Source organism: Mixophyes fleayi, chromosome 6 (assembly GCF_038048845.1).
Source record: "Mixophyes fleayi isolate aMixFle1 chromosome 6, aMixFle1.hap1, whole genome shotgun sequence".
Classification (NCBI taxonomy): Eukaryota; Metazoa; Chordata; class Amphibia; order Anura; family Limnodynastidae; genus Mixophyes; species Mixophyes fleayi.
Genome location: NC_134407.1, coordinates 32,494,490 through 32,520,635, shown reverse-complemented (window position 1 = coordinate 32,520,635; position 26,146 = coordinate 32,494,490). Strand labels below are relative to the sequence as shown.

At 39.3% G+C, this 26,146-nt stretch overlaps 2 protein-coding genes across 4 annotated transcripts in view; one reads left to right on the top strand and one right to left on the bottom strand.

Moving 5' to 3' along the window:
* Positions 1-6,086, top strand: part of SLK (STE20 like kinase) — a 50,228-nt gene extending 44,142 nt beyond the window's left edge. For both annotated transcript variants that reach the window (XM_075216200.1, XM_075216201.1), the window contains 3 exons: positions 121-246; positions 627-740; positions 2,226-6,086. In XM_075216200.1, coding sequence (XP_075072301.1) covers positions 121-246; positions 627-740; positions 2,226-2,372 — 387 coding nt within the window. In that variant the 3' untranslated portion in view covers positions 2,373-6,086. The remainder of the gene's footprint in view (positions 1-120; positions 247-626; positions 741-2,225) is intronic.
* Positions 6,087-10,329: 4,243 nt separating this feature from the next.
* COL17A1 (collagen type XVII alpha 1 chain) overlaps positions 10,330-26,146 on the bottom strand; it is a 57,782-nt gene continuing 41,965 nt past the window's right edge. For both annotated transcript variants that reach the window (XM_075216198.1, XM_075216199.1), the window contains exons 42-56: positions 23,421-23,456; positions 23,143-23,196; positions 22,932-23,036; positions 22,229-22,276; positions 21,322-21,477; positions 20,156-20,272; positions 19,681-19,767; positions 19,412-19,510; positions 18,860-19,015; positions 18,383-18,529; positions 17,818-18,027; positions 15,936-16,079; positions 14,869-14,940; positions 14,336-14,398; positions 10,330-12,980 (exon numbers count right to left, since the gene is read on the bottom strand). In XM_075216198.1, coding sequence (XP_075072299.1) covers positions 12,931-12,980; positions 14,336-14,398; positions 14,869-14,940; positions 15,936-16,079; positions 17,818-18,027; positions 18,383-18,529; positions 18,860-19,015; positions 19,412-19,510; positions 19,681-19,767; positions 20,156-20,272; positions 21,322-21,477; positions 22,229-22,276; positions 22,932-23,036; positions 23,143-23,196; positions 23,421-23,456 — 1,544 coding nt within the window. In that variant the 3' untranslated portion in view covers positions 10,330-12,930. The remainder of the gene's footprint in view (positions 12,981-14,335; positions 14,399-14,868; positions 14,941-15,935; positions 16,080-17,817; positions 18,028-18,382; positions 18,530-18,859; positions 19,016-19,411; positions 19,511-19,680; positions 19,768-20,155; positions 20,273-21,321; positions 21,478-22,228; positions 22,277-22,931; positions 23,037-23,142; positions 23,197-23,420; positions 23,457-26,146) is intronic.

Sequence of the window (26,146 nt, the reverse complement as noted above, 5' to 3'; positions counted from 1 at the left end):
ACTAATTTTGTGTTGTTGGTAAGATTAGTAGAATGGTTGAGAGTCCTCTGGTCATTTCAGAACTCCTAAATTATGAACAATGTTCCAAATAGTATTTATTTATTATTATTTTTTTTGTAGTTTGCTGTTCAAGAAGACAAACGACAGAAGAATGAGCGATTAGCCCAACATCAAAAACATGAGAATCAGATGCGGGATTTGCAGCTTCAATGTGACGCTAACATCCGGGAGCTACAGCAACTCCAGGTCTGCAGTACAGAGATTATTTACCTGTACAATGTGCTGTGCTCAGAGAGACGGCCGTTCTGGAGAACGGTCTAGGATTCCCTATATCTATCTATTGCAGTACAGCCGCTATAGGATCATTTTCCCCCATTAATCCATTTGGTTTTGGTTCCAGAATTCTAGTAACATACATTCTGAACTAGCTTCCAGTGACACAAGCGCGGGTTGCCTGGGGACAGTTGGGACTTCAGAGGTCCCTAAACCTAGTTAGCAATTTAATTCCTCCAATTTAAATAACTATATTAAGTTACAGAAGTACTTTAAATGTATTAATACAAAAGTACTTAACTTTATTAACTGTTCTGTAACTAACATCATGCCGCACTATAACTGCCTTTCAGAATGAAAAATGCCACCTGTTAATTGAGCATGAAACTCAGAAGCTGAAAGAACTGGATGAAGAGCACGGACAGGAGCTAAAAGAATGGAGAGAGAAATTAAGGCCACGAAAAAAGGTATCGCACATAATGCTCTGAGTGTATTATAGGGTTTACAATCCTCTTTATTTTGTGTTATTCATTTGTCTTGAAGCGTTTCATTTTATAGTATTTTATAACTGCAAGCTACAGGACTTTCTTCAGCAACCAGTCATTAGCCGACTGCCCAACCATTGATACAATTGGGTATTTCTGGAAGGGAAACTATTCAAATTTGGTTCATTAGAACAGCAATTATTTTCACAAGTCTCAATGGACTGTTGCCTTTCAATATGCTGCATGTGTAGGTGTTTAGGATGATCACTAACTACCTGACACAACGGTCTGTAGCCTAGATAGTCTTAACCTGGCAACGGGAATAATCAGAAAGTGAGATCTAGTTGCATTTTTAAGTTGTACACGCAGTGATTCCAAATCATCAAAATAGAGAAAACATTAACTTAGAACTTTTATTGTTGTTACATTGATAACAGAACACAACCCTATACTTCATAATTATCAATTTTATGGTTTAATATAATTAAGGTCTGTTCCATGAGACCCCAGTAGATTGCTGCAGCAAGTTATCTATATTCTTAACAAGAAACAGGTGCTTGCAGCATTTTCCAAATATAGGGGACTATGTACTAAGGCAAATGCAGGTGATAGAACAATGCATTTCCTCTCTTACCGCTATATTTAGCACTGCGTCTCTTTGTATGTTACTGTTTAGTGCAGTAGATCCCAAACTGTCTCAGTTCAAGGCACCCTTAGGGGTATATTTACTAAACTGCTGGTTTGATAAAGGGGAGATGTTGCCTATAGCAACCAATCAGATTCTAGCTGTCATTTTGTAGAATGCACTAAATGAAAGCTAGAATCTGATTGGTTGCTATGGGTAACATCTCCACTTTTCCAAGCACGTAGTTTAGTAAATCTAGCCCTTAGGGTCTCCAGAATTTTTTCAGGGCACCCCTAATCCAAAATAATTCCCAAGTATTCACCCACCTTGCTTAGCACCGACTCTGGCTGTGGCACCCTGGCGAGCTACGGCACACAGTTTGGGAACCACTGGTTTAGTATCTATCGTAAGTTTATTTTGTGTCTGTAATGGTGCTTTTGACATCTGGCCACAAAATCCACCCCCTCACTTTTTTAAGTACCCTTTATCCACCCTGAAGATTTATAATCGGAGGTACTATACAAAGGGGGGGCGGGGGGGTGCACTTTGGTTGTTGTGCTCTGTAACTACACCAAGCCTTGCAAAAAGCAGGCACATCTGGTATGTCTGTGCTCCAGCCAATTAAATTAGTAAATTTCTGCAATAATTAGCATAACTCATTTGTGTAGACCAAGAAAACACATCCCAAAAAGTGAAATTTTGGTTTGGTTTGGTCTAGAGAGGGGGAGGGGGGGAGGCGACCCTCTGGTCATGAAGTGGTTAACTATCTTTATCATTGTGTGGAATAATTGAACATGCTAAGCTTCACATGTTTGTGAAAACCTTTTTAATTTATTTTTCAGGCACTCGAAGAGGATTTTGCAAGGAAACTCCAGGAACAAGAAATATTTTTTAAAATGAGCGGAGAATCTGAATGCCTCAATCCTACAACACAAAGCCGAATTTCTAAATTCTATCCTATTCCAAGCATGCATTCAACTGGGTCTTAACCACTTGCTTTTTAGAGATTGTTTTTATATGCTTTTATCTCAGCCTTGTCACATTTGAATCTTTCTAGAACAGCATGGGTATTTTTTTTATTTTTTTTCGTAATATGTTTTTAGGCTGAACTTTTTTTTTTATTATTTAAAAATGTTTAAATTGCTTGCCCAAATTAAATCAAAACCGTCATTTGTACGGTAGAGCCACACAGCCTGTGAAAGCCACTATGCAGTTGCTTGTGTTCAAAGAAATTGCCCATATTTTGTATAATATTTGCAGGTTGTTGTTGATTATTTAGCTTTCTAATTCAATCCTAAAATCTGGTTACCGAAAGTCTGCATTGATTAGAGTACTCAAAGGATTTAGCTTGCTTATTTTGGACCTTTCATAATCCTTTTTCCTCACTACTTTTTTTATTTTATTTCAGATCATAGCTTACTATATGCCCATACATTGCTGGATAATGCTGACATTGTAGTCTGCAAGGTGTAGTATTAGAAGCACAATGCAGATGCAAGGGCTAGATCCTAAACTCTGTGCTAACTATCTGGAAAATACTGTATTAGGACTTCTAAGATGTTCAGGGACAACGCGTAAGGCTTAAACTATGGGGGTTAAGGTTATTGCCCACAGCTGTCTGGTCTGGTCAGACTGGTGGTCAGTGGTCTAACACACTCTGCTGGCTGCAGTGCTCACACAGTGCCTATTGTGCACAAAACTTTATGCAGTAACCCATGGTAACCGATTAGATATACCAGTGATAGGCAACCTGATAGACTTCAGGGACCTCATGGGCGGGCCTCTAACCTTTTAAAGGGCCTCACATTACCGGTAATCACAGTAATAAGTTAAAACAATACATTTATTCAAAGATCATATCACCTATCTGTAATAACAAATCAGCAGGGGTTTTCAATAATCGTTACATGCTCTAACAACCAATCTGACCATAAAGCAGGGGGCCTCAGATGAAGGCTCAGAAGGCCACATGTTTGCCCATTATTGTTCTAAACTGTAGTAGAAGTATAACTGGGATCTAATGGTTTGCTATGGGTTACAACACAATTTGAGCACACTGCACAATGTTCTTAAATCCGTCCCAATGCCGTTGTCGTGATGTGATGACCCTAAAAGAGAACACGCAAACAATCAGTGCGTTACATTTAAAGTTACATGGTTTCTTTTCTTTTTTCCCGAGAGTGTATAATTATTATTTTTGACTCCGATTTATGGGGTGACGGTTAAGGAGAGAGGCATTTTGTACACAGCTTCCAAGGGGAGCATTTCATTTGATTCAGACTGCTTCTGTGAGAGCAAATTTAAAATAGCAGCATATTCATAGCGGTAAAGTGTAATTATTAAATACACCCTTTTTTATTTCCAGCGTACAGGAGCTGGTTTTAATCACAGAGTGCCTGAAATGGGTTTCAAATTATTTAATGGTGTTGGTAGTGGGATTTTTTATTTTTACTTTTTTTGGTTATTGGTTTTATTTGTGGAATGGGAAATCATGGCCTGCTGCTAGCCACATTTTCAGAGCTTTCCTTAAAGTATTTTGCACTAAAATAGTAACTGTAAGCACACTATATAGATTAACGCTCTTTATCCCTTTTTGTCTTTTTTTTTTTTCTTTTCTTTTAACTTTAAAGTGTATATGTCACTTTCATGCAGTGGAGGCAGCCATTTTGAATCCAATATTAATGAGCATGCAGTTTATCCAGTCACAAGGGACTTGTAACATCGAAGCATGAGGCTCTTTGTGCCTCATGCCTCAGTAAAGTTATGAGTGATTTTATAGGTTGATAGGCTCAATATTGATTCAGTCAGTAACACTGTGGGTAAGTGACGTACGCTAAAACAATCTGAAAAACATTTATTCCACTTGTTTAAAAATTATATTGCTGGATTTTTGAAATAAGCTTTAAGCAAAGATTTTCAATACAGTTACACTTAGTTTGTTTCACATTTCTATCTCTCTCATACTAATGTTAAGCTTTATTTTAACATGTGTATGACACCTGTGTATTTTACCTGTAGTGGCATTGACCGATTTTATAGCATAGAGATCATATAGTAAAAAAGTAAGTTTGAGCTTGTATTATTTAAAGGGCTAGTTGTACATTTTTTTTGTCAGTATTATCTGCTTTGTTTTTAATGCCTAAGAGCAATGTCCACATATCTGCCACAAGCTATGTATTGCTCTGTGGACACTGCCTGCCTGAACATATTTGTATCCTTGACCTTGATATCTTATGAGGGGTTGGTTGGATCCAGATCCAGTGTATCTTGAAACTCTACTTTGTTGAGCTTGCATGGATCTACACAGCTCCCCCTATAGGACGAAGCCAGTGCTGCTTGGAGTGGTGACCATTCATTCTGTTATTGCATTCACCAGTCTTGTACTAGTGAAATTATGAATAATAGATTATCAGTTGTTTTATCATAAGTATATATCTTTATTCTTCACAGAGGTGTGTTTGTATTATCTGTCAATCTGAAATACTGTTTTTTTGTTTTGTTTGTATTTCCACTTAATTTTTTTATAAACGTTCATTAAACCATATGGGTATAAGTCCGTTTGCATTGAGAATTGAATTTCTTTACTGCAGAAAACATAAGCAGCTGCCATGCCAGGTCTCCAGCTATATTAAATGTATCTATTGACTCCAGTTGAACTGGCCCCCTAGTGGCCAGATTATGAAGAAACTTGAAGGAATGTTGCTTGGCCAAGCAATATTTGTTGAACATAGCAACAAGTAATACAATTGGCTCTCCAACTGTTGTGAAAGTAGGTCCCAGCATGCCTTGCTAGTTAGAGGACCTGCTTGGACCTGTTGTTCCACAACAACTGGAGGGTGTTTTATTGAACATGTAGACTTTTGCAAGGACCTTTTATTGTTTTTAATGTTCTCATTGCAGTATCCATTATGTGATTGGTTGTATCTGTAAATAGCCAGCTTGAAGTCAGGCAAAAGTACTTCTTTTTATATTCAAGTTAAAAAATATACGTTTTTATTGTTAAAAGCAGGGATAAAAATATTTTTTTTTTTGTGCAAGGCTGAAGTTTCAGCTAGATTTTTTTTTTTTTTTGACCTGTAGTAATATCATTGCATTGAAACGCTCAATACAGACTTGCCCTGTAGCACACAGTGGGGGCATTTTATGTTGGGGCACAGGGAAACGGTGCTGTAACCCAAAGTAACCAGTCAGATGTTTTGTTTCATTTTCTAAACAGGAAGAGAAAAATGACTGCTAGAATCTGATTGGTTGCAATGTGTTAATGTATATTTTCCTGTGCACCGGTCATAAGTGTCCCCAGCATGTTTGTGGAAAAGCTTCTTCAGAAACTGGTATTTAGGGCAATTCCACAGATAATTACTAGTTTGTATGTTTGGTTTTTTTTTCACTTGTTTAACAGATATAACAAAATTGTTCTCTCTCTGATAGAAAACCCATCGCCGTTCTACGCCCAAAAGTCACTCTTTCCAGATGAACGATGTTGCTTTATGAAAACTGCCATTTACCAAACATCCCCTATTATCTGCTGTCTACAAATCTCAATGAATTGTATTTCTATTCGAATGAGTTCATTTGTTGACCAGTAATTTATCTCGTAAACACTCCAATAGTGTCAAAAAGCACATGCTCTGGTTTGTAAAAACACTCTGACTTTCTGTAAAGTTAATTATACTGTAAATAAATCATATATACTTTAAATGTTATGTAGCTATATAATTTATAAAAGTTTTTTTGTGTGTGCGCATTTTTATGATCAATTATTTTTTTATAATGCACCAATTATTCAATGGTTTTGTAACAACCACCCCAAACTGTGGTCTATCTTACAATTACAAAATTATTATGGTCTAGTATCATTAATGGTTATTTGGGTTCTGGATCTCTTACTTAAAGGATGACTACACCCATTACTGACAGTTTGGTTAAATGTGCAGGTGCTGAGGCTGACCTTCCTTCAAACAGTTAGATGTGTTGTTAATGCCCCTCCTCCGTGAACATTTAATTTGCTTGAAGGGGAAGTTTGCATTATCCTTTAATAAAATTGGTTCTAGGGTGAATAGTTTAGGTTTGTGTTGGGCGTCGATGTGGCCTGGGGATTTTCGCGACTCTGCAAGTTCACGGGTGAACCTCCTAACTAGTAGCATTTTCCATTTGCCCTATTTTTATTTTTTTCACAAATCGCCTGTATGGTACATTCACTAAGTTTTTGTAGCAGCATGTTATCCATAATTGGATGGTGTTGCGTTATCACTGATGACAAGTATGTCAGTTGTGAATTAATGGGTCATTTTACCAATGTATCTGTACCAATAGAGGGCATGACACTTAGAGTCGGTGGATATAGACCCACTGTAGGGCTGATGGTCTCATAATTTTGATATGAGAAAATGGGACACTGAAGAGACGTGAGGTCTGCTAAGGCCAGAAATTTCACCCAATGCGCTAACTTTATAGAAGTCCGTACCCATTTATCTTGGCTGTATCAGGCGTCTGAGTAACAGGAAACATTGTTAGTTTGAGATTTCTACTGGTGAAAAACCTGACTGTACTAAGGGGAGAAAACAGCCCTAACCCAATGTTCTTCAAATTATTTGACATATGTTTGAAACTATTGCTGTACCCTGTATCTGGAGGAGAAAATATATATTTGCATATTGAAATCTCAACAAAACTTTCATACTTTCACCAGTTCATTCTTTCAACTTTATCAGTCTGTCAAATTATTATTTCCATTGAGTCTTTGTCTTATGGCTTCCATTCTTCCATCCTAGAGGTATGAGATATAGGGCTGGATTTACTAAGCAGCGGGTTCAAAAAAGTGGGGATGTTGCCTATAGCAACCAATCAGATTCTAGCTTTTATTTATTTAGTGCTTTCTACAAAATGATAGCTAGCATCTGATTGGTTGCTATAGGCAACATCCCCACTTTTTCAAACCCGCAGCTTAGTAAATCTAGCCCATAGTCTTTCAATATCAAAGATGCCAAACAAGGTTCATGAGGTTTGATGATTCATTGTGGTTAAAGACAACAAAAGTGAACCAGTGGTGCCCCATTGGAAATGTACCAATGTTTTCAGGGTAGTATCCAAACATCGAGCCAGTGGCTTCCTGGAGGCGGCAAAAGTTTTTACACGTTTTTTGGAATTTTTAGATTGATCAGGTAAAGTAATAGGATCTATTTGTACAAAAAATGTAGAACATTTTGGATAGATGACACCATCTTCCTTTGTTCAATCTATAATTTCCTTCAAGATGGAGATCAATAATTTATTCTGTCTTAAATAAATGTCACCATTATCCAGTTGTCTACTGATAATGTCCATAATCCTTAGTATTATAGAGAGTCACCCTCCAGTCAATTGGTAATGATGTGTTTGTATTCCAGTCTAGACGCCACTGTTTAATGCACCTGCTCCTCGTACTATGTAGCAGTCAAAGTGCAGCCCAGAGTTCACTGTGCTTGTTCCTTTGGTAGTGAGGTGGGTCGTCTTGTAGTAGTGAGGGGGTCGTCTATGCTGTGCCAAGAGTTACTTCAATCTGCCATCCTAAACTCTTCCAGTCACTTAAGTAAGTTCGTATTTTCCTACGTCGCATCCCTACATAATGTGTCAAGATTAAAACTAAAATGCCATAGTAACTTTGTCTTTTGAAAGGTTAGCTCAATGATGGACAACCAGATCTGCTTCAAGGGCCACCTGCACGGCCCTCCAACCTTCACAAGGATCACACACTATCCTTAATTTCATTAATAATAAAACGGCCCCAAAATAACCTCGTCATTCCCACTTGCCTTCAGACTTCCACTTTCCACAGAATACCCCCTTGTGCAACGCAGAAAAAGAAACCGATGCACTTATCCTGTGGGAGCTTCTCAGTAGATATTTCTAGTTGATACACTTGTCCCCCTGAAAAGACTTCACCAGGTGCAGGTTTATAGACTAATCCCTAGGTTCCCAAACTGTGCGCAGCCGCGGCGCTGTCACAGGGGTGCCGTGGACAGGAAGAAGAAGAAAAACAAAAAAATAAAACTTACCAATCCGGCAGCGCCCGGAACCCAGCAACAACCTCCTGACGTCATCACGCCCGACATATTCAGTGAGAAGCGGCAGGAGAGAGGATGCTAGGTCCCAGGCGCCGTCGGATTGGTAAGTTGTTTTTTTTGTGTTTTTTTTTTTTTTGTTTTTTTTTTTTATTGTTTTTTTAAAAAAAAAAAAAAAAATTCTTCCTGTCCACAGTGGGATACAGAGGGGGCAGAGGGGGCACAGCGTGTGTGGACATGCAGAGGGGGCACAGCGTGTGTGGACATGCAGAGGGGGCACAGCGTGTGTGGACATGCAGAGGGGGCACAGAGTGTGTGGAGATGCAGAGGGGGCACAGAGTGTGTGGAGATGCAGAGGGGGCACAGAGTGTGTGGAGATGCAGAGGGGGCACAGAGTGTGTGGAGATGCAGAGGGGGCACAGAATGTGTGGAGATGCAGAGGGGGCACAGAGTGAGTTAGCTGTAAATTATTCTTTGACAGAAATATAATTGAAAAAAATATATATAAAATTCTTTTCCCTTGGATTTATGTGTATTATTTTTGCATACAACTAAATAAGTATTTCTGTGCTGACCTAAATACTTATTACGTTTTTTTTGACTGCTAATAAAACAGGACTGCTTGATAATTATTTTGGAGAAGGGCCTTGAAAAAATTATGGAGACTCTAAGGGTGCCGCAAACTGCAAAAGTTTGGGAACCATTAGTCTAATCCGTTATATCCACTTAGACAGCAATAATATCTTGCAATGTATCATTTTATTATTTTCCTAAGTGCAGTGGCTGCCTCTATTGTGTAATGCACAAGGCTACACCTTGCACATAGAAGATATTTACTCTCCAGCCATGAAAAGGGTTCTTTACAGTAACTGGAATGTACTCCTACAAAAACTTATGTTTTCCATCGTAGGCAAAATGAGTACTTTCCTTATAAAACAGCATATGTATGCCTTTGGTGAAGGAAAGGTTACACTTGATGGATATACAGTATGTCTTCTTTTCCACTTAAACAACTGTTCCAATTGTAAAGCACCGAGCAGTATGCTGGCACTATGTCAATACATTTTTATAATATGTCCAAGCTGAAGAACATTTGTTAAGTTTGATTTTACATTAAAGACAGAGTGAATAAACACATTCTAAGACATTTATTCTGTTGCATTTTCAGTAAGGGTGTGCACCGGCCACTTTTAGTGTTTTGGGTTCTGATTTGTTTTGCCAAAACACCTGACGAAAGGTTTTGGTTCTGATTTATTTTTAAAAAAGTGCTAAAAACCAGTTTTGTGGGGTTTTTTTTTCCCCTCCTACGTTATTATCAACCTCAATAACATTCAATAACAATCATTTCCACTAATTTCCAGTCTATTCTGAACACCTCACAATATTGTTTTTAGGCCAAAAGGTTGCACCGAGGTAGCTTGAGCACATAATGCCAAAAAAAGAGGTACAAGATGGAATTGTTCTGGGCCCTCCCTCCCCTCGCGAGATTCGACGCGAGACTTGGACGACAGAGCCTCGTTTTCAATTTTTTTGCCCGCCGGAAATATCCGAACAGTGCTCGGATCCCGTTCGGATCCGCACTGTTCGGGTGGGCTCGGATTAGCGGAATCCGAGCCCGCTCATCTCTAATTTTCAGGTCTCTACTTGTTGACTAAGACAGTGGTCCTATAGAACCTTAGAGACATTTATCTTATTGCTTGGACAACACACCATTACATGACAGCCAAATAATCTATATGGCTCATGTAATAAATGAAATACAAATATACAGAACAGTTCGTCTTGTAGAATAACTTCTGTTCTATTGTCTAGATGTAGAGAAATAACATCTGAATGATCTTGGCTTGTAATTAGAGGCGATAATGCTGAGGATCGTGAAACACAAATATTCAGAATCTTGGCATAGTTTAAAAAATTTACTTTATTTCGTTATACACAAAGTGCATATGTGTCTCTTGGCATTACAAATCTCACACAAAGTAAGCGTAATATTGAGAATTAGCGCAGTTTTACCATTTTTTTGAATGTTGTTTTGTCAACAAACCAGTCTTCAGGCTATACCGGTCGCCCCAGTACAGAGAACGCAGTCATTTGTGCGCTGATCTAATATTCCTGAGATTACAGAATAAAGTAGAGATCTCTCAGTGATGTTTCAGAAACTGAATATTGGTTCAGCGCACAAAATGACTGCAGTGCATAGAGGTGACAATTCCACTTTAATATTTGTCTATCGCTGGCCAAACAGTGATGTCTTGAAGGGAAAGAGGTGATTCTCTAATACATTCCTTATGCTAGGATGACAATTATTTACTGTATGTCTGTCACCAATCCAAGAAGAGTTTTCCTTTCATATAGTACTAATAAAACATACACATCAAAAGATTTTAACATTTGATCAGAGTATATTTAATGGAAAGCCAGGTCTTGTATGAAGAACATTTGGGTCCTGATCCCTGCACTGTAAACTTTGTATCACATTACAAGTACTGTGTCCTCCAAGTTTTCGTTCCTTACACACCAAATCATGGCTTCTATATTTGTGGCCCGGGACATCCCAGGACGCAGAGGATGGTGCAGTACATTAAAAGTACCTACACATTTTACTCACCAGTCTAACTTTGTAGACCTTTCAAAATGTATGAGAGGCCTTTTACATAGCAGACAGTGGTGGGTCTAGTATGAAACTAATGAAGCGCAAGCTTCAGGGTCCCTATTCCCGGAGGGGCCCTCAAGCAACTTTTTGTAGCCTTTTTTTGTTTTTATTTTTTTTAAAAAGTGCATTTTTCAACAAACTCGATGGAGTTCTTGAAGTGTGTGTTATTAAAATAAGGTTATTTTAGTGATAGAATCATAAGCCAAAAGGTTGGAGGACTTAATATTGACCTTAGAATATGCTCTACACGGGTGTGGGGTTTCTGAGTACCCAGAAACCACCCAGATTGGTGCTGGCCTGGCAGACACATTCTACAACTCCGACCAGAGGGTGGCTGCAAGGGCAACAATGCCATTTGGACCTTATTGTATGTCGCCCTATTGTTGCTGGTTGCGAAGGGGCCCCAAACATGTAGGTCTGCCACTGATAGAAGATGAAAGTAATTGCAGAGCATTCATCACTCGCATTATGTAATGTTATTTGATTACATAGTTTAATGCACTGTTAGGGGGATACTAAATGATTAGCAAACAGACACATCTTGTTATTTGGCCAGTCTTTCAATATATAAATATACAATATCTAAAGAGAATGATCTCAGTCTCACTAGTTCTTAAATCCATTGGCACCATAATGATCAGAGAAAATAAATCTCCCTACTTGCGTGTGCCCGTTAAGTGACCATGAATTCTCTTTGTTAAATTGTCATCGGTTAACATGCTTCCTACGTGTATCTATAAATAAGACAGAGGTTGCTCTGCGCACACTGCCACATTAGTGCATGCCTATACCTTGCTCGTTCTAAGTAATCTCTGATGCATATTTATAAAATTATTGCTTAACCAAAGCCCAATGGGCTCTCAAGACATTAAAGGGTACTAAATGCAAAAAAGACATTTCTGAAATAAAAAGAAGTCTGTAGACAGAAAAGTTATTGTAAAAAAATCTTTAAAATGTACAAGTTTAATTAAAAAAAAAACATTTAGACAATTACAACTAATATAAAGAAAAAGATAAACAAAACCATAATGAGATGAAAATAAATGTATTTTATGCAGTGCTATTGTTAGATTATTGATCAGTCCAGTTATCCAAACAGTTTTAGGCAACTCCAGGCTCTTCAGCTGTTGTTGAATTGCAGCCCCTAAATGGGCAGGTCTTGCTGGGAATTGTAGTTCAGTAAGAGCTGCGGACTGCTTACCCTGGTGTAGGATGACCTCTCACATAGGCACTTAGAGAGTAATCTTAGAAAGCTCTTCTATAACTTGCAGTCAACGGTTTTGATGTATATACAGAATGTGTACTTTCAACCATTACATTTTATTTTATGAATAAGGGGGTTGGGTAGGATCGTTTAGCTCAAGGTTTACATTCTATAGAGAAAAGCTTGTTAGATACACAAACCAAGGCGTATAAATCAATTAAACATCACAATGGCCAATGTAAATCTCAATGCACTGACCATTACTTTAACAGTTGCGCAATGTTAATACATAACCCCGTTTGCATGTAAAGTGTCATTTTCTTTCTAAGCTGAACATGGCGGCTGCTTAGAAAAATTCATTTTAATGCCCCGAGGATCACAACATTTTTCCGGCATTAATAAATCACAGAACATTGCCGCCAAAGTCGTACGAGAGATTGTGGATGAACGGAATCTGTGATGTGGGAAGTTTTAGATAAATATGAATTCTTGCTTGCTGCTTTGACACGTGCATGTTGAGTGGTCCTGTGTCCTGATATTTACAGACAGGTGGTGGAAAGGAACAGAATTGACGTACTCTCAGTTCAGGCTAATAATTCTCAACATATCAAGCAAAATGATCTGGTCAATCACTTGCTCAGACAATTCCGTCAAACCCCCAGGCTTCTTCTTTTGCGTTTTCCTACAAAGACTTGTTCTCCTATTAAAAAAAAAATAGAAAATTTACTTAAGTTTATTTAAATTGAAACCCTGCATATTTAGCACATTGCTGGTTACAGAACACCATATACACTATATACATATTTTGTACAGATATATTGTCATTCCGAAGGCAGCCTTAGGCTACCACTTGTGACTTTGGAGGGATAAACTGGAAACCATTATAAAGAATGATCATACTTGCCAACTCTCCTGGAATGTCCGGGAGACTCCCAAAATCCTGGTAGGTCTCCCGGACTCACGGAAGTCTCTCGCATGCCACAATTTGCTAGCTAAAAAAACGCGATATGCGGTGAATCGCGTCATTTTGGCCCCACCCTTGTGACAAAACTACGTTTCCGTCATGGGGGTGGGGCCGAAATTACGCGATTGATCGCGTCCCACCCCTCCCGACCCTCTAGTCACGCCCCCTGTCCGGGGCCATAATAGGTGACACAGATCCATCAGGGGTTGTGTACCTGCCGAAGCCAATATACAGATGTATAGTCGTGTGAGGTTTTTTTATTTTTGTTTTAATGTTGGTAGGAGGGGGGGGGGATCCGACTGTCTTTTTTTAATATAACTACAAAGTGGTAGCTGCGTAGACCAATAGCATAAGAGATAGGTAGTGAGTATCTTGAGACTGGCTGGGAAAATGTAAGCTCCGGAGGCCAGTGGTGTACCATGTGTAGGTCTAATTTTCCATTCCCAAATTTTAGACTCGTTGCTCATATTTTCCTGTATTTCAGACTCCTGGTGATTCCATAATTTATACGATAAGTGTGAATAGGTTCCTAAAATTGTTTTACCATATCTGGAACTTAAATGAAAGTATTGAGTAGATGTAATTGCCTGAGCAAACCTCACAAGTGTCCTGGTTTTTCATTCTAAATGGATGTGAATCATAACCACATCTGTGCCCCTACAGGGTCGTAATTCAAGCCCATGGTATAAACCGCGTCTTGCATTAAGCTAATATACAACCCACAGCTAACCTGTTTTTCCCAGTTAAATTCACTAGAAATTCTAAACGTCAATGAAGGACAGTGTAGAAATAAAAAGGAAATATCTATTTTTTCCAACATCTGTGTATTCACCATTTTTGCAAAGAACCTGAGCTGGAGTTCAACGGCCAAGGGTCCATTCCCCGATTTGCCAAAACTACTGATGCCATCCCCAATTTGTCAAGCCCCACCATTTCTGGGCATAGAAATCTGGACTGTTCCATAATGGAACCGTTGGGTGGTATGGAAATATATATACAGTGTAATTGTAATGGCAAATGTCTGAAACATAAATCTGGTATTTCATATCCATTTCATATTTGGGAAATACTAAGTTTGGAGGGTACCACACCTCTGTCTCCCTTGTGTCCCCTTGGTCCTGGGGGTCCTGCATAGCCCGGCTCTCCTCTGTCACCTGCAGAAATAAAATAAATATTTACCATCTCTGGAGAGCTTGCGAGTATTGTACTATAATGTAAAATTCTAGCAGTGTAATTAATTCAGGACATGTTATTTGTGGAGCTGCTGTGAGAGGCATTTAATGGTACACATTAATCTCACTCAAGTTGACAAGTAAGTGAAGTGTACCACTCTCCCAAATACTCTGGTGGGGATCATTTAAATTTAGGGGCCTGATTCATTAGTGATCTTATCTTGTGCAAAAGTTAAGATGCTTATTTTAAGAAGAAACAGGGAGATAAGAGTGAAGTTAAGATGGATTTTCTTAACTTAAGAAATTCTTCACTTACAGAGTGGATTTGCTTAAGATAAGCAAAAAAGGGCAGATAAGATCACTAATGAATCAGGCCCTAGATGTACACTTTTAAAGCAAAATGAACATTAAAACAAAAGAGAGGACGACATTGCTTATAATATGTCACTTACCTCTGGCACCTGGGTATCCTCTCTCTCCCTTCAGCCCTTGTAAACCTGGGGGTCCAGCAATTGTACCATGCACTAAAGAATCAAACACAAAAGTGGTTGATAGTTTTGGTTCTACATATAGATGATCAGGATATAACTACAGAATTGATTAACTATTACATTTTCTATCATTAATACAACTTAGACAACAAGGTCATCAGATAGAAGCTTTGGTCCATTTAGGATGCCAAGGTATTTCCTATTGGTCATGTGGTTATAGGGCCTTACAGCTGTTCTTTACCACAGGTAACTAGTTCCAATGATCTACAGGTGCCGTTCAACTTGTCTCTGCCATTAGTTTCACATATGACCTCGCGTTTCAATGTATTTTAGTCTATATTGTGGAAACACTTATTTGAGTTCTTTCCAACGCCTCCCTTAACACTGTTTGTATCATCTTTTATGACAAACTTTATTGTTAAAGTGCATCCGTCTCCTATACAGACAGTGATGGCAGCCATTTGTGGGCTGAACAAAACAGCGATAACAGCCTATTAATTCACTAATTGGCTCCAAGAGAACTGATGGGATGTATTGCTTGTAACAATTGACAGGCACATATTCCTCATCGTTCTATATGCTGCTTTCTCATAGAGATTGGCTCAAGCCACAAAATGGCTGCTCCCACTGTCTTTAGGTGACAGGTGCATTTTAAGGTCCTGCACCATGCATGATTAAGGAAGTCATCATCTATTTATATAGCACCACTAATTCTGCACCGCTATATAGAGAACTCACTCACATCAGTCCCTGTCCCATTAGAGCTTACAGTCTAAATTCCCTAACATACACACACAGACAGAGACTAAGGTCAATTTAATAGCAGCCAGTTAACCTACTAGTATGTTTTTAGAGTGTGGGAGGATTCCCACGCAAATACGGGCAGAACATACAAACTCCACACAGATAAGGTTATGTTCGGGAATTGAACTCATGACCCCAGTGCTGTGAGGCAGACGTACTAGGCACCGTGCTCACATATTATGTCAAACCAAGAAAGGAAAGAATACCTGACATTTCTACCTTACCTCTAAAGAGTTCCATAAGATCGGTTGTAATGTTGGCATGGGTTGCATATACTTGGCAGATTCCAGGTGGTCCTGGTGGTCCTTGTGGACCAGGAAGACTAGCCCTCTGTATGTTGTAAGTGATATCTGCAAGGAGCCCCTGACCTAAATATGAAAAAACAACAATGTTTACACATTTGGTCATTAGGTTATCCAGTGTAGTAACAAAAAATGTCAACGTATTTTCAAAAGTTTAAGTAACTTTCCCCAGACTTGACCAAACTGCACCAGTCTTACTGAGTTGGGTTTCTAACATGTGAGGCTTACATTACATTTACCAGTCATTCAATAAAGAGTCACATGTCAGATAGCTCCTCCTACATGGGGTGGTCCAAAACACCCACCCCAGGAGACAGAACAGTAGAGTTTGGTTTAATGTTATTTAAACATTTAAAAAATGTTTAAATACCTATATCCCCCTCATCTTCAGCGTCATAACCACTATGTGACGGGGCACATACTCGTATCAGCCAGAGCCGCAATAGCTCAAAGCTGGAAATCCCCCTTGGTTCCATCTCTTACCAAAATCATCAGCAAAGTACAACACAGCTATGAGATGGAAACCATAGGCTTTAACTTTTCCTCAAGAGCTTCCTCGCCCAGGGCCATCTTAACAACATTATGGGCCCCCAGGCAAAGCAGTGCACCGGGGCCCCTAGATATAGATATAGATATATAGATGTATACAGATACAGATATAGATATATAGAAATAGAGATAGATAGATGTACTTGCTCAGTGACCCTTGTAGGTTTTTTTTGCAGGCTTTTTCTTTTGCAGGATTATTTATTCTCATTAAGAGCCGTGCCTATGGGGCCCTTGCCCGTGGGGCCCCCGGGCAGCTGCCCATCGTGCCCAATGGAAAAGATGGCCCTGTCCTCGCCCCTGGTTAAATGGTTCACATGGTACGAATTCTTTTCAAAGTATAGACCTGTGTCTGCCACCTAAATCTCCCATGCTGTATACCCCCTCTGGAGGGTAGATGTCCCGTTCTCAAAATGTGCCTTTATGGTTGATTGGGGTTAATACGGCCAGTCCAGGGGCGGATCTAGAACAATGCTGTACCCGGGGCGATTTAGGGGGGGGGGCCCTTTCCAACATCTTAGGCTGCCGACGGCTGCACACTATGTGCAGGTCCGTCCAGCCACGACAGGCAGGGACAGTGTGCTGCCCGGCTGCTCTGATTGTGTTTTAAACACAGTCAGAGCAGCCGGGCAGCACACTGTCCCTGCCTATCACGGCTGGACGGACCTGCACATACTGTGCAGCCGTCGGCAGCAAGTGTCTGCTAGGGGGGGGGGGGCGATCGCCCTGATCGCCCCCCCCCTTGGATCCGCCACTGGGCCAGTCTCCGACTCCTGCCCCCCTGACTGTCTCCCTCCTCCTCCCCCTTGAAGTCTTTGTCTTATGTGTACTTGAATGTTTCCTGTGTTTTTGTTTTTTGTTACTTTTTTGATGGTTTATGGGCAGTTCTGTTTGATTTATTGGATCTACATTATGCACTATACTCTGTGGTAACTGCTATGTTTGTTACATATTCTTTTACTAAAAACTTAATAAAAACCTTTTGAGAAAAAAAAAAATGTTTAAATAATTACTTTTTTGAAACTGTTGAAACGCTACTACTGATCAAATACCATTTCTCGTATTCTGGTAAATATCCTTTAAATCTCTATCTTGATTGGTAAGGGCCACAAACCAATGCACCAGCTCCGTCTGAAGTGCTATCGTGTGCTACAAGAACAGAATGCTTTATAATTTTATTACATTAATCTGCAATTGAATGTAAGTGTAGAAACAAAAGTGAGTTAAACTGAGCCAATCAGAAAGTCCACACACTTACTCTGAATTCTTTCCGTCACACGAGACGCAACTTCATTATAATCAATTGAGAAAGACGATGAGGAGGATGAAGATTGTGACGATCCTGATGATAATGATGATGATGAGGAAGAAATCAAACCACTGTCTCCCTTTGGACCTCGTAGACCTTGAAGACCAGGAGGTCCAGGTGGACCTGGTGGGCCAGAGATATACTGACGAATGTTGTCACCTGTAGGTAAACCATAATATTTGAATAATCATCGAGCTGTAATGTAGTAGACTTGGTACAGCTAAATGTTTTAGATTAACTACATTGGCTGAAATAAGATTAAGTATAGACTTAGACATTGTTTAATATATATCTACACAATAAGAGCTGTTTATGTGCCATTCCTTACATTTTACAAATCAGAAATCAGATAATAAAGAAGACAAATATCCACGTGTTTACATATAGTCTTCATTTTCCCAAAGTACATCGTCATTTCACCAAATGAAAGACAGAACCTTTTAATACACATCTTAAAGTTAAACCATATAGTAATGGAACAACTTGAATTCTAGATAAATTAAGGTATATTTACTTGTCAGATAGTCAATAAGCTCAGTCCGTAATCGATCACTTCTGTTGTCTTCAGCATAAGAGACCAGGCTACTACCGCCAAGGCCGGGTGTTCCTGGGGGTCCTGGGGGTCCTGGTGGTCCTGGAAGGCCTGAGCTATACCCAAAACCTAAAGGGACAAAATATTGTTTATACACTTAAAGTCACTACTCTATGTCACATTCACACTTTCCTATACTGAGATTTAGACCACACACTCTACAAATTGTGAAACAGAATTACACGGCAGACACCAACCAATTGGTTCTACGGATGAGCCCATCTAAGTGCCGAGGTTTTGGTTTTTTTATTTTTTTTTATGTAAAAGGTTTAATCAACATTACTGCTTCACTTATAGTTCAGACTAGCTAGCCTGAAGTTTACTGAATTGCTTATTCAACAATAATGTGACCACTTATCTAATTAGTCAAGTAGGCGGCATTCAATGCATTGGCCTTACCTTGCAGGTATGTTGAAATATCCTCTGTGTTGAAGGAAGTCATACTTGTGCCTGGATTTCCCGGTGGACCCATAGGACCAGGGGGCCCAGGACGACCTGGACGTCCGGATTGACCTGGTGGTCCAGGAGGACCAACAACTCCTCTGAATTCAGATGCTAAATTAGCAGAAATATATGAAATATATTAATATTAATAGAAATGTAGTGTTTTGTATTGTTGTAGGTTTTATTTATTCCACATTGTATGTATTGTATTATAATTAGTATGATGAGATACATAAGAACTTTCAGTGGCTCAGCACCAACATGTGTATGGAATGAGCTAGACTAGGATGAGGCCAGTGGCGGATCAAAGGGAGGGGTGATCGGGGTAATCGCCCCACTAGCAGCACAAGCATACCTTTAAATTGCCAAGACGCTGATCAAAGGGGGCAGGACCAACTGGGACCAACCAATCAAAAAGAAGGAGGGGCGTCACCATGCTAAATCGCCCCATATTTTATATTTTCTACATATGATATATATTCCCTTCATTACAAAATTCTCCCTTACTTTGAAGTAAAGCTGTGATGTCTCCGTAGGCCGATCCTGGCATTCCTGGCAGTCCAGGTGGACCAGGTGGTCCTGGAAGGCCAAGCGATAGCCCAGAATCTAGAAGATACAAGTGTGAATTTAATACCTTCCAATGCTATTGTGGGAGGAAGAGAAAGTAATCTTATGCATGAGCTAGACAAAAATCTTTCTTAATCTGGTTACACCTTTTCAATGTCACTATTAATTAATCAATTGTACCCCTTTGCTGTAAAAATAGAAGAACTTACTTTGCAACATCGATAAGATTTCTTCATAAGTCACAGCTGGTCCAGAAATTGATCCGGCGCCAAGGTCTGTTGACGTTAATCCAGAGCCTAACCATACAAGACAGGTACTTCAATACATACCTTAGAACATTTGTCAGAATTCTGCATAATGTGTTGACCCATTTTATATAAAGATTGATAACATTGATATACTGGTCATCTAATTTATAGCACAAATCACTGTGCAAGGGGACTCATGTAATTACTAGCTCACTAAGGGAACCAGGGATGTGCTTAGAAGGCAACTGCCTCAGACAGCAAGTTTCAGGGATAAAAAAAATTTAGAAAAAAAAAACTGCCCTATAGAATGTATACTATACTAACACAAGTGTTTTGGTCTTGGCAAGTGATGAGAATGTCGTCTCAGCCAGCAGAATGGTTACACAGCCTCCTATTACTTAGATTCTATTCTCTACATCTGAAAATGTTATCCTACCTCTTAAGTAGCTCATAACCCGGCTTGCCAGTTCTGCATAATCCACTTGCTGTCCACTATCTCCTGGTGGCCCTGGTGGTCCCTGGGGTCCAACCAGGTAATTTCTGACATTTTCACCTACATAAGAAGGAGTATATATTTAATATCATATTATAGGTCAATGATTCGGTTTCCATTGCACACATTACTGCAGCGCAACATTTAAAAGCAAAAAAAAAATGTTTTGCATCCCAGGTGTCCAGTGGTGGCAAGATCAGGATGTATATTGGGGATATGTCCTAAACCAAAAGTGCGTAATCTGTGAGACGGGACGTCAAGTGATGACGTCCACCAATTGTCAAATATGCAATGCTTTCTATTGAAAAACATTTCGTTTTGTAGTCCCAGGGCAATGAGCACAGATACTTGAGTTGAGTACCAATACCCTAAGCCAACTCATCAAAAGGTTTGGCCATCAACAAAAAATGGATTAGTTAATTATAAGTTCAGTAGGACTATTTTCAATAAAACTGGTGAGGTTATAAACAAATGTAAGAGGTCTAGCAATAAAAAATGAGTAGTATAAAAAAATACTACATTGGCTGAAGTGTCTATATAAGTAGATCTTCATATCAGACTATGGTTCTAAAGTTGATATGGATGGTGTTTATCAGTCTCTTAAAACCATCATCATAGCTTTATGAGAATGATAAATCATCATTGTCGATATAGGAATTCATACATAATGTAGGTACAGAACAAGGACATACAGGGTTGACGGAGACGGTGTTAGACATAGAGAGACTCCAGAGATCTCTTACTGATCCTTAATACAAGGGAAAACTATTTACTGCAGCATTTAAAATTGAACATTATTATTTGTTATATGATGTTGTTTAATCATTACCCCAAAAAATAAATGCATAGCTCATAATTGCAGTTTATTGCAAACAATATGTACAGATTTTCGTACACATTGGAAATAATGGAATACTCAGCAACACCATTTATGTTCCTACGATTCATACTTCACCAACTATGGTTGAGGGTCTACACTGAGTTGATCTTCAACATCAGTGCGTCTTCAAGCATCAGAAAATCCCTAATTTTATGTTAGTCTTACTCTGACATTTTACACATTATGTAACTTTTACATGATATCATGTTATTCCTGTAGTTTTTCTTACTTTGGAGATATTGGGCAATGTACTGTTGGACTTCTTCTGCTCCACGGCCCGAGTTTACGGATTCACCAGGAGGACCAGTGGGACCAGGAGGACCAGGGGGACCAGGTGGGCCGGGAGCACCAGGAGAACCTTGGCCAGGTCTTCCACCGGGTGGACCTAAGATAGATAAATCAATAATTTGTTAATATAGTATCAAGAGGATATAGAAATATATGGCACTAATATAGTTCAGGCACTCGTCTCGGGAAACTTACAAAATGATTTATCTCGTGTGTATCAACTTAATGGTCTTGTGGTCAAGCACTAAGGGTTTTATTGTTACTAATGAATCTCTTCTACCAGGCACACAGTAAATACATTTCAGGGAGATAGGCCAAGGCTTTACAGTGAGCGCCCACAACCGTTTCTAGAAGCTCTACTGTAGGCCTGGTCAACCTGTGGCTACCCAGGTGTTGTGAAACTACAAGTCCCAGCATGCCCTGCTAGCTATTGGCTGGCTATCTACTGGCAAAGCACGCTGGGGCTAGTAGTTACAAAACACCTGGAGAGCCACAGGTTGACCAGGGCTGCTCTCCTGAATAAGAATAATGTGAGTGGGGTAATAACTCTCCGAGGTCATCTTAGAAGTTTATCACTTGCCTGGGATGGTACATGGGGGCTGTATATGGGGCCCCATCTCTATTATAGAGATGTACAATCGGTGGGTTGCGACATACGTATTCCAGCCTATGCCAAAAGCAATCCTGACATGAATTAACTGTGGTAATCGTTAAGGTAACACCGATACCTATACTGAAGTGATTATTTGCGGAATCACGGGTTGTCACTGTGATATTACCTTATGTTGTACTGTAAATAACACCAAGATATGTAGGGTGTACGCCTTATTCCAAACATATTTACTTACCTCTGGAACTTCCTGGAATACCGGGAGCACCAGGGATTCCAGCTTCACCTGTTAGTAGTGATAATTATATTAGTCATCTGAACATAATGCATATTTGACCTTTGCAAAGTTTATTGCACTAAATTCAGCTAGTAACAAAATGGTTAATGTATTGCTTTCAATGGCAAAGACATACATGTCCTTTAATGTCAATTATTTGTTGTATTTTACTTAAAATATGGGGTTAGTGACACTAGATGGGAAATATCATTATTTTTTTAAAAATTTTTTAGTTGTAGTGTGAGTTTGGCAGTGTTGTTTGTAAGGTGCATTTGACTAGGGTCAGATCATTTGTGAGCAATTATCCCCTGTCCAGATGTCCTCATTTAGAAAGTGGACAGGGTTATAACAACATATAACCAATCAGATTATCAGAATGTTGATGAAGGCACAGAGTATTTCACTCTACTTGTGTGATTATGTTAGTGAGGACAGAGCTGCATGTGACAGGGGCAGTGCCTAGAATTGTGGAGGGGAAGTGGAATCCAGCCGGCAGCCACAGAGTTAGATAGTGGAAGGAGCAGGGTCCTCCAACAGCACAAGGTAGTGATGTCAGGTCCTATCAAGCTGATGCAGGAAGATTGTGGTGTCAAACTCAGCTGTATATGAAACAAGACTATATACATGCAGCTTGTTTGCTATAGATCTATAAATTAATCTTTACCTCTTTCTCCTGGTGCTCCAGGTGAACCGGGACTTCCAGGAGATCCTGGAGATCCTGGAGATCCTGGGTTGCCTGGAGGTCCGGAGGGTCCAACAGCAGAAGCTCCTGTTGAGGTGAAATAAAAAATTAAGCTCCTACATCCACTTTTCCTGACTATTGTAAGACGATGGAAAACAAATAATTTTAATTGAATAATAATAATGGAACTGACCATCACGACCTGGTGGTCCAGCAAGTCCTGGCTGACCTGGATCGCCTGGTTGTCCTGCATGAAACAGAAGTAGTTAGTTATAAACCATCCTGTAACAAGGTCAACATACTTAAGTAACATCACTTAAAGATACATCATAAATGTCATTAAATATTGTATATGACTCATAACAGAATTTACTATTATTATTATTATTATTATTATTATTATTATTATTATTATTGTAACATCTGGTAGAATCAATGGAATTAAAACAAGATTAATATGTAATTTTTTACCTGGTTGACCTGGAAGGCCTCTTTGTCCTGGATCACCTATCAGAAGAAAACAGATTATTTGATCATTGTATTTACAATGCATATTACAGTTTTCAGTTTAGAATGGAATATAGGCTGATTCCTATTTTTATGCATATAGTAAATTGCTGCATTAAGGTAGATGAATTACTAAACAGAATAATATGCTGAAACATGATCATCTTTTAATGGGCAGCATGGTGGCTAAGTGGTTAGCACTTCTGCCTCACAGCACTGGGGTCATGAGTTCAATTCCCAACCATGGCCTTATCTGTGTGGAGTTTGTATGTTCTCCCTGTGTTTGTGTGGGTTTCCTCCGGGTGCTCCAGTTTCCTCCCATACTCCAAAAAACATACTAGTAGGTTAACTGGCTGCTATAAAAAAATTGATCCTAGTCTGTGTGTGTTAAGGAATTTAGCCTATAAGCTCCATTGGGGCAGGGACTGATGTGAATGAATTCTCTGTACAGCGCTGCTATATAAATAAATGGTGATGATGATGATGATCTTCTACTTTAAGGAATCATCCTTAACTACGAGTCTTGATATTCTGAGTTTTATACGGGCTGTCTGAGATCCATAGTACAATCCGGCATATGGTAGTCAGACACCAGAAAAATCAAATATCTTTACCGTGGCAGGAACTTCAAGAAGCATATGCAAAGAAATTATTTTCTGACAACAAATACAGGAGAAGTCATTGGAGCATAATCCTCCACAGGAAGCACAGCCTGCTTGTGGGAGGCGTACAATGTGCGCTTGGTATCAGAGTGGTATTATATACTGTTCACCAGAATGGAGTTCTGTATGATATACTGATCACTAATATGAGCTCACAGAATCACGTCTGTTTGATATGCTGGTCAACAGAATGAGTGGGTTTCCTCCCACACTCCAAAAAACATACTGGTAGGTTAATTGGCTGCTAACAAATTGACCCTAGTCTGTGTATGCCCCTCTGTGTCTGTCTGTGTGTATGTTAGGGAATTTAGACTGTAAGCCCCAATGGGGCAGGGACTGATGTGAGTGAGTTCTCTGTACAGCGCTGCGGAATTAATGTAATATAAATAAATGGTGATGATGATGATGCTGTATTGTACACTGATTACACTATTGTATTCTTTACACTAGAATATGTTTCAGTATTGTATATTGGTAACCAAAAACGGCTCTGTATTATAATGGTAGGAGAATGGACACGGTATTGTATATTGGTACCAGAATGGGATCTAAATTGTATACTGGTGTCCAGAAAGAAATCTGTGTTCCATACAGGTCACCATAATGGAGGTCTGTATTGTATAATGGTAATCAGAGCCGAGACTGCTTTCTACATTATTTACCAGAGTGAGCTCTGTATTGTATACGTGCCACTGGAATTTGGTATGCTGTGTATATCAGTAAAACACCAGGCTCTAGACTGTATTTTGGTCAACAGAATGGGTTCTACTTTATATAGACTGTATACTACTGATACAGAATGGGTTCTACTTTGTATGGACTGTATACTACTGATACAGAATGGGTTCTACTTTGTATGTACTGTATACTGATACAGAATGGGTTCTACTGTGTATGGACTGTGTACTGATACAGAATGGGTTCTACTGTGTATGGACTGTATACTACTGATACAGAATGGGTTCTACTGTGTATAGACTGTATACTAATGCAGAATGGGTTCCACTTTGTATGGACTGTGTACTGATACAGAATAGGTTCTACTGTGTATGGACTGTATACTGATACAGAATGGGTTCTTCTTTGTATGGACTGTATACTAATGCAGAATGGGTTCTACTTTGTATGGACTGTATACTGATACAGAATGGGTTCTTCTTTGTATGGACTGTAAACTGATACAGAATGGGTTCTAATTTGTATGGACTGTATACTAATGCAGAATGGGTTCCACTTTGTATGGACTGTGTACTGATACAGAATGGGTTCTACTTTGTATGGACTGTGTACTGATACAGAATGGGTTCTACTTTGCATAGGCTGTGTACTGATAGAATGGGTTCTACTTTGTATGGACTGTATACTGATACAGAATGGGTTCTACTTTGTATGGACTGTGTACTGATACAGAATGGGTTCTACTTTGTATGGACTGTATACTGATACAGAATGGGTTCTACTTTGTATGGACTGTATACTGATACAGAAAGAGTTCTACTTTTTATGGACTGTATACTGATACAGAATTGGTTCTACATTGTATGGACTTTGTACTGATACAGAATGAGTTCTACTTTGTATGGACTGTAAACTGATACAGAATGGGTTCTACTTTGTATGGGCTGTGTACTGATACAGAATGGGTTCTACTTTGTATGGACTGTATACTGATACAGAATGGGTTCTACTTTGTATGGACTGTATACCGATACAGAATGGGTTCTACTTTGTATGGGCTGTGTACTGATACAGAATGGGTTCTACTTTGTATGGACTGTATACCGATACAGAATGGGTTCTACTTTGTATGGACTGTATACTGATACAGAATGGGTTCTACTTTGTATGGGCTGTGTACTGATACAGAATGGGTTCTACTTTGTATGGACTGTATACCGATACAGAATGGGTTCTACTTTGCATGGACTGTATACCGATACAGAATGGGTTCTACTTTGCATGGACTGTATACTGATGCAGAATGGGTTCTACTTGTATAGACTGTATACTGATACAGTCATCAGAATA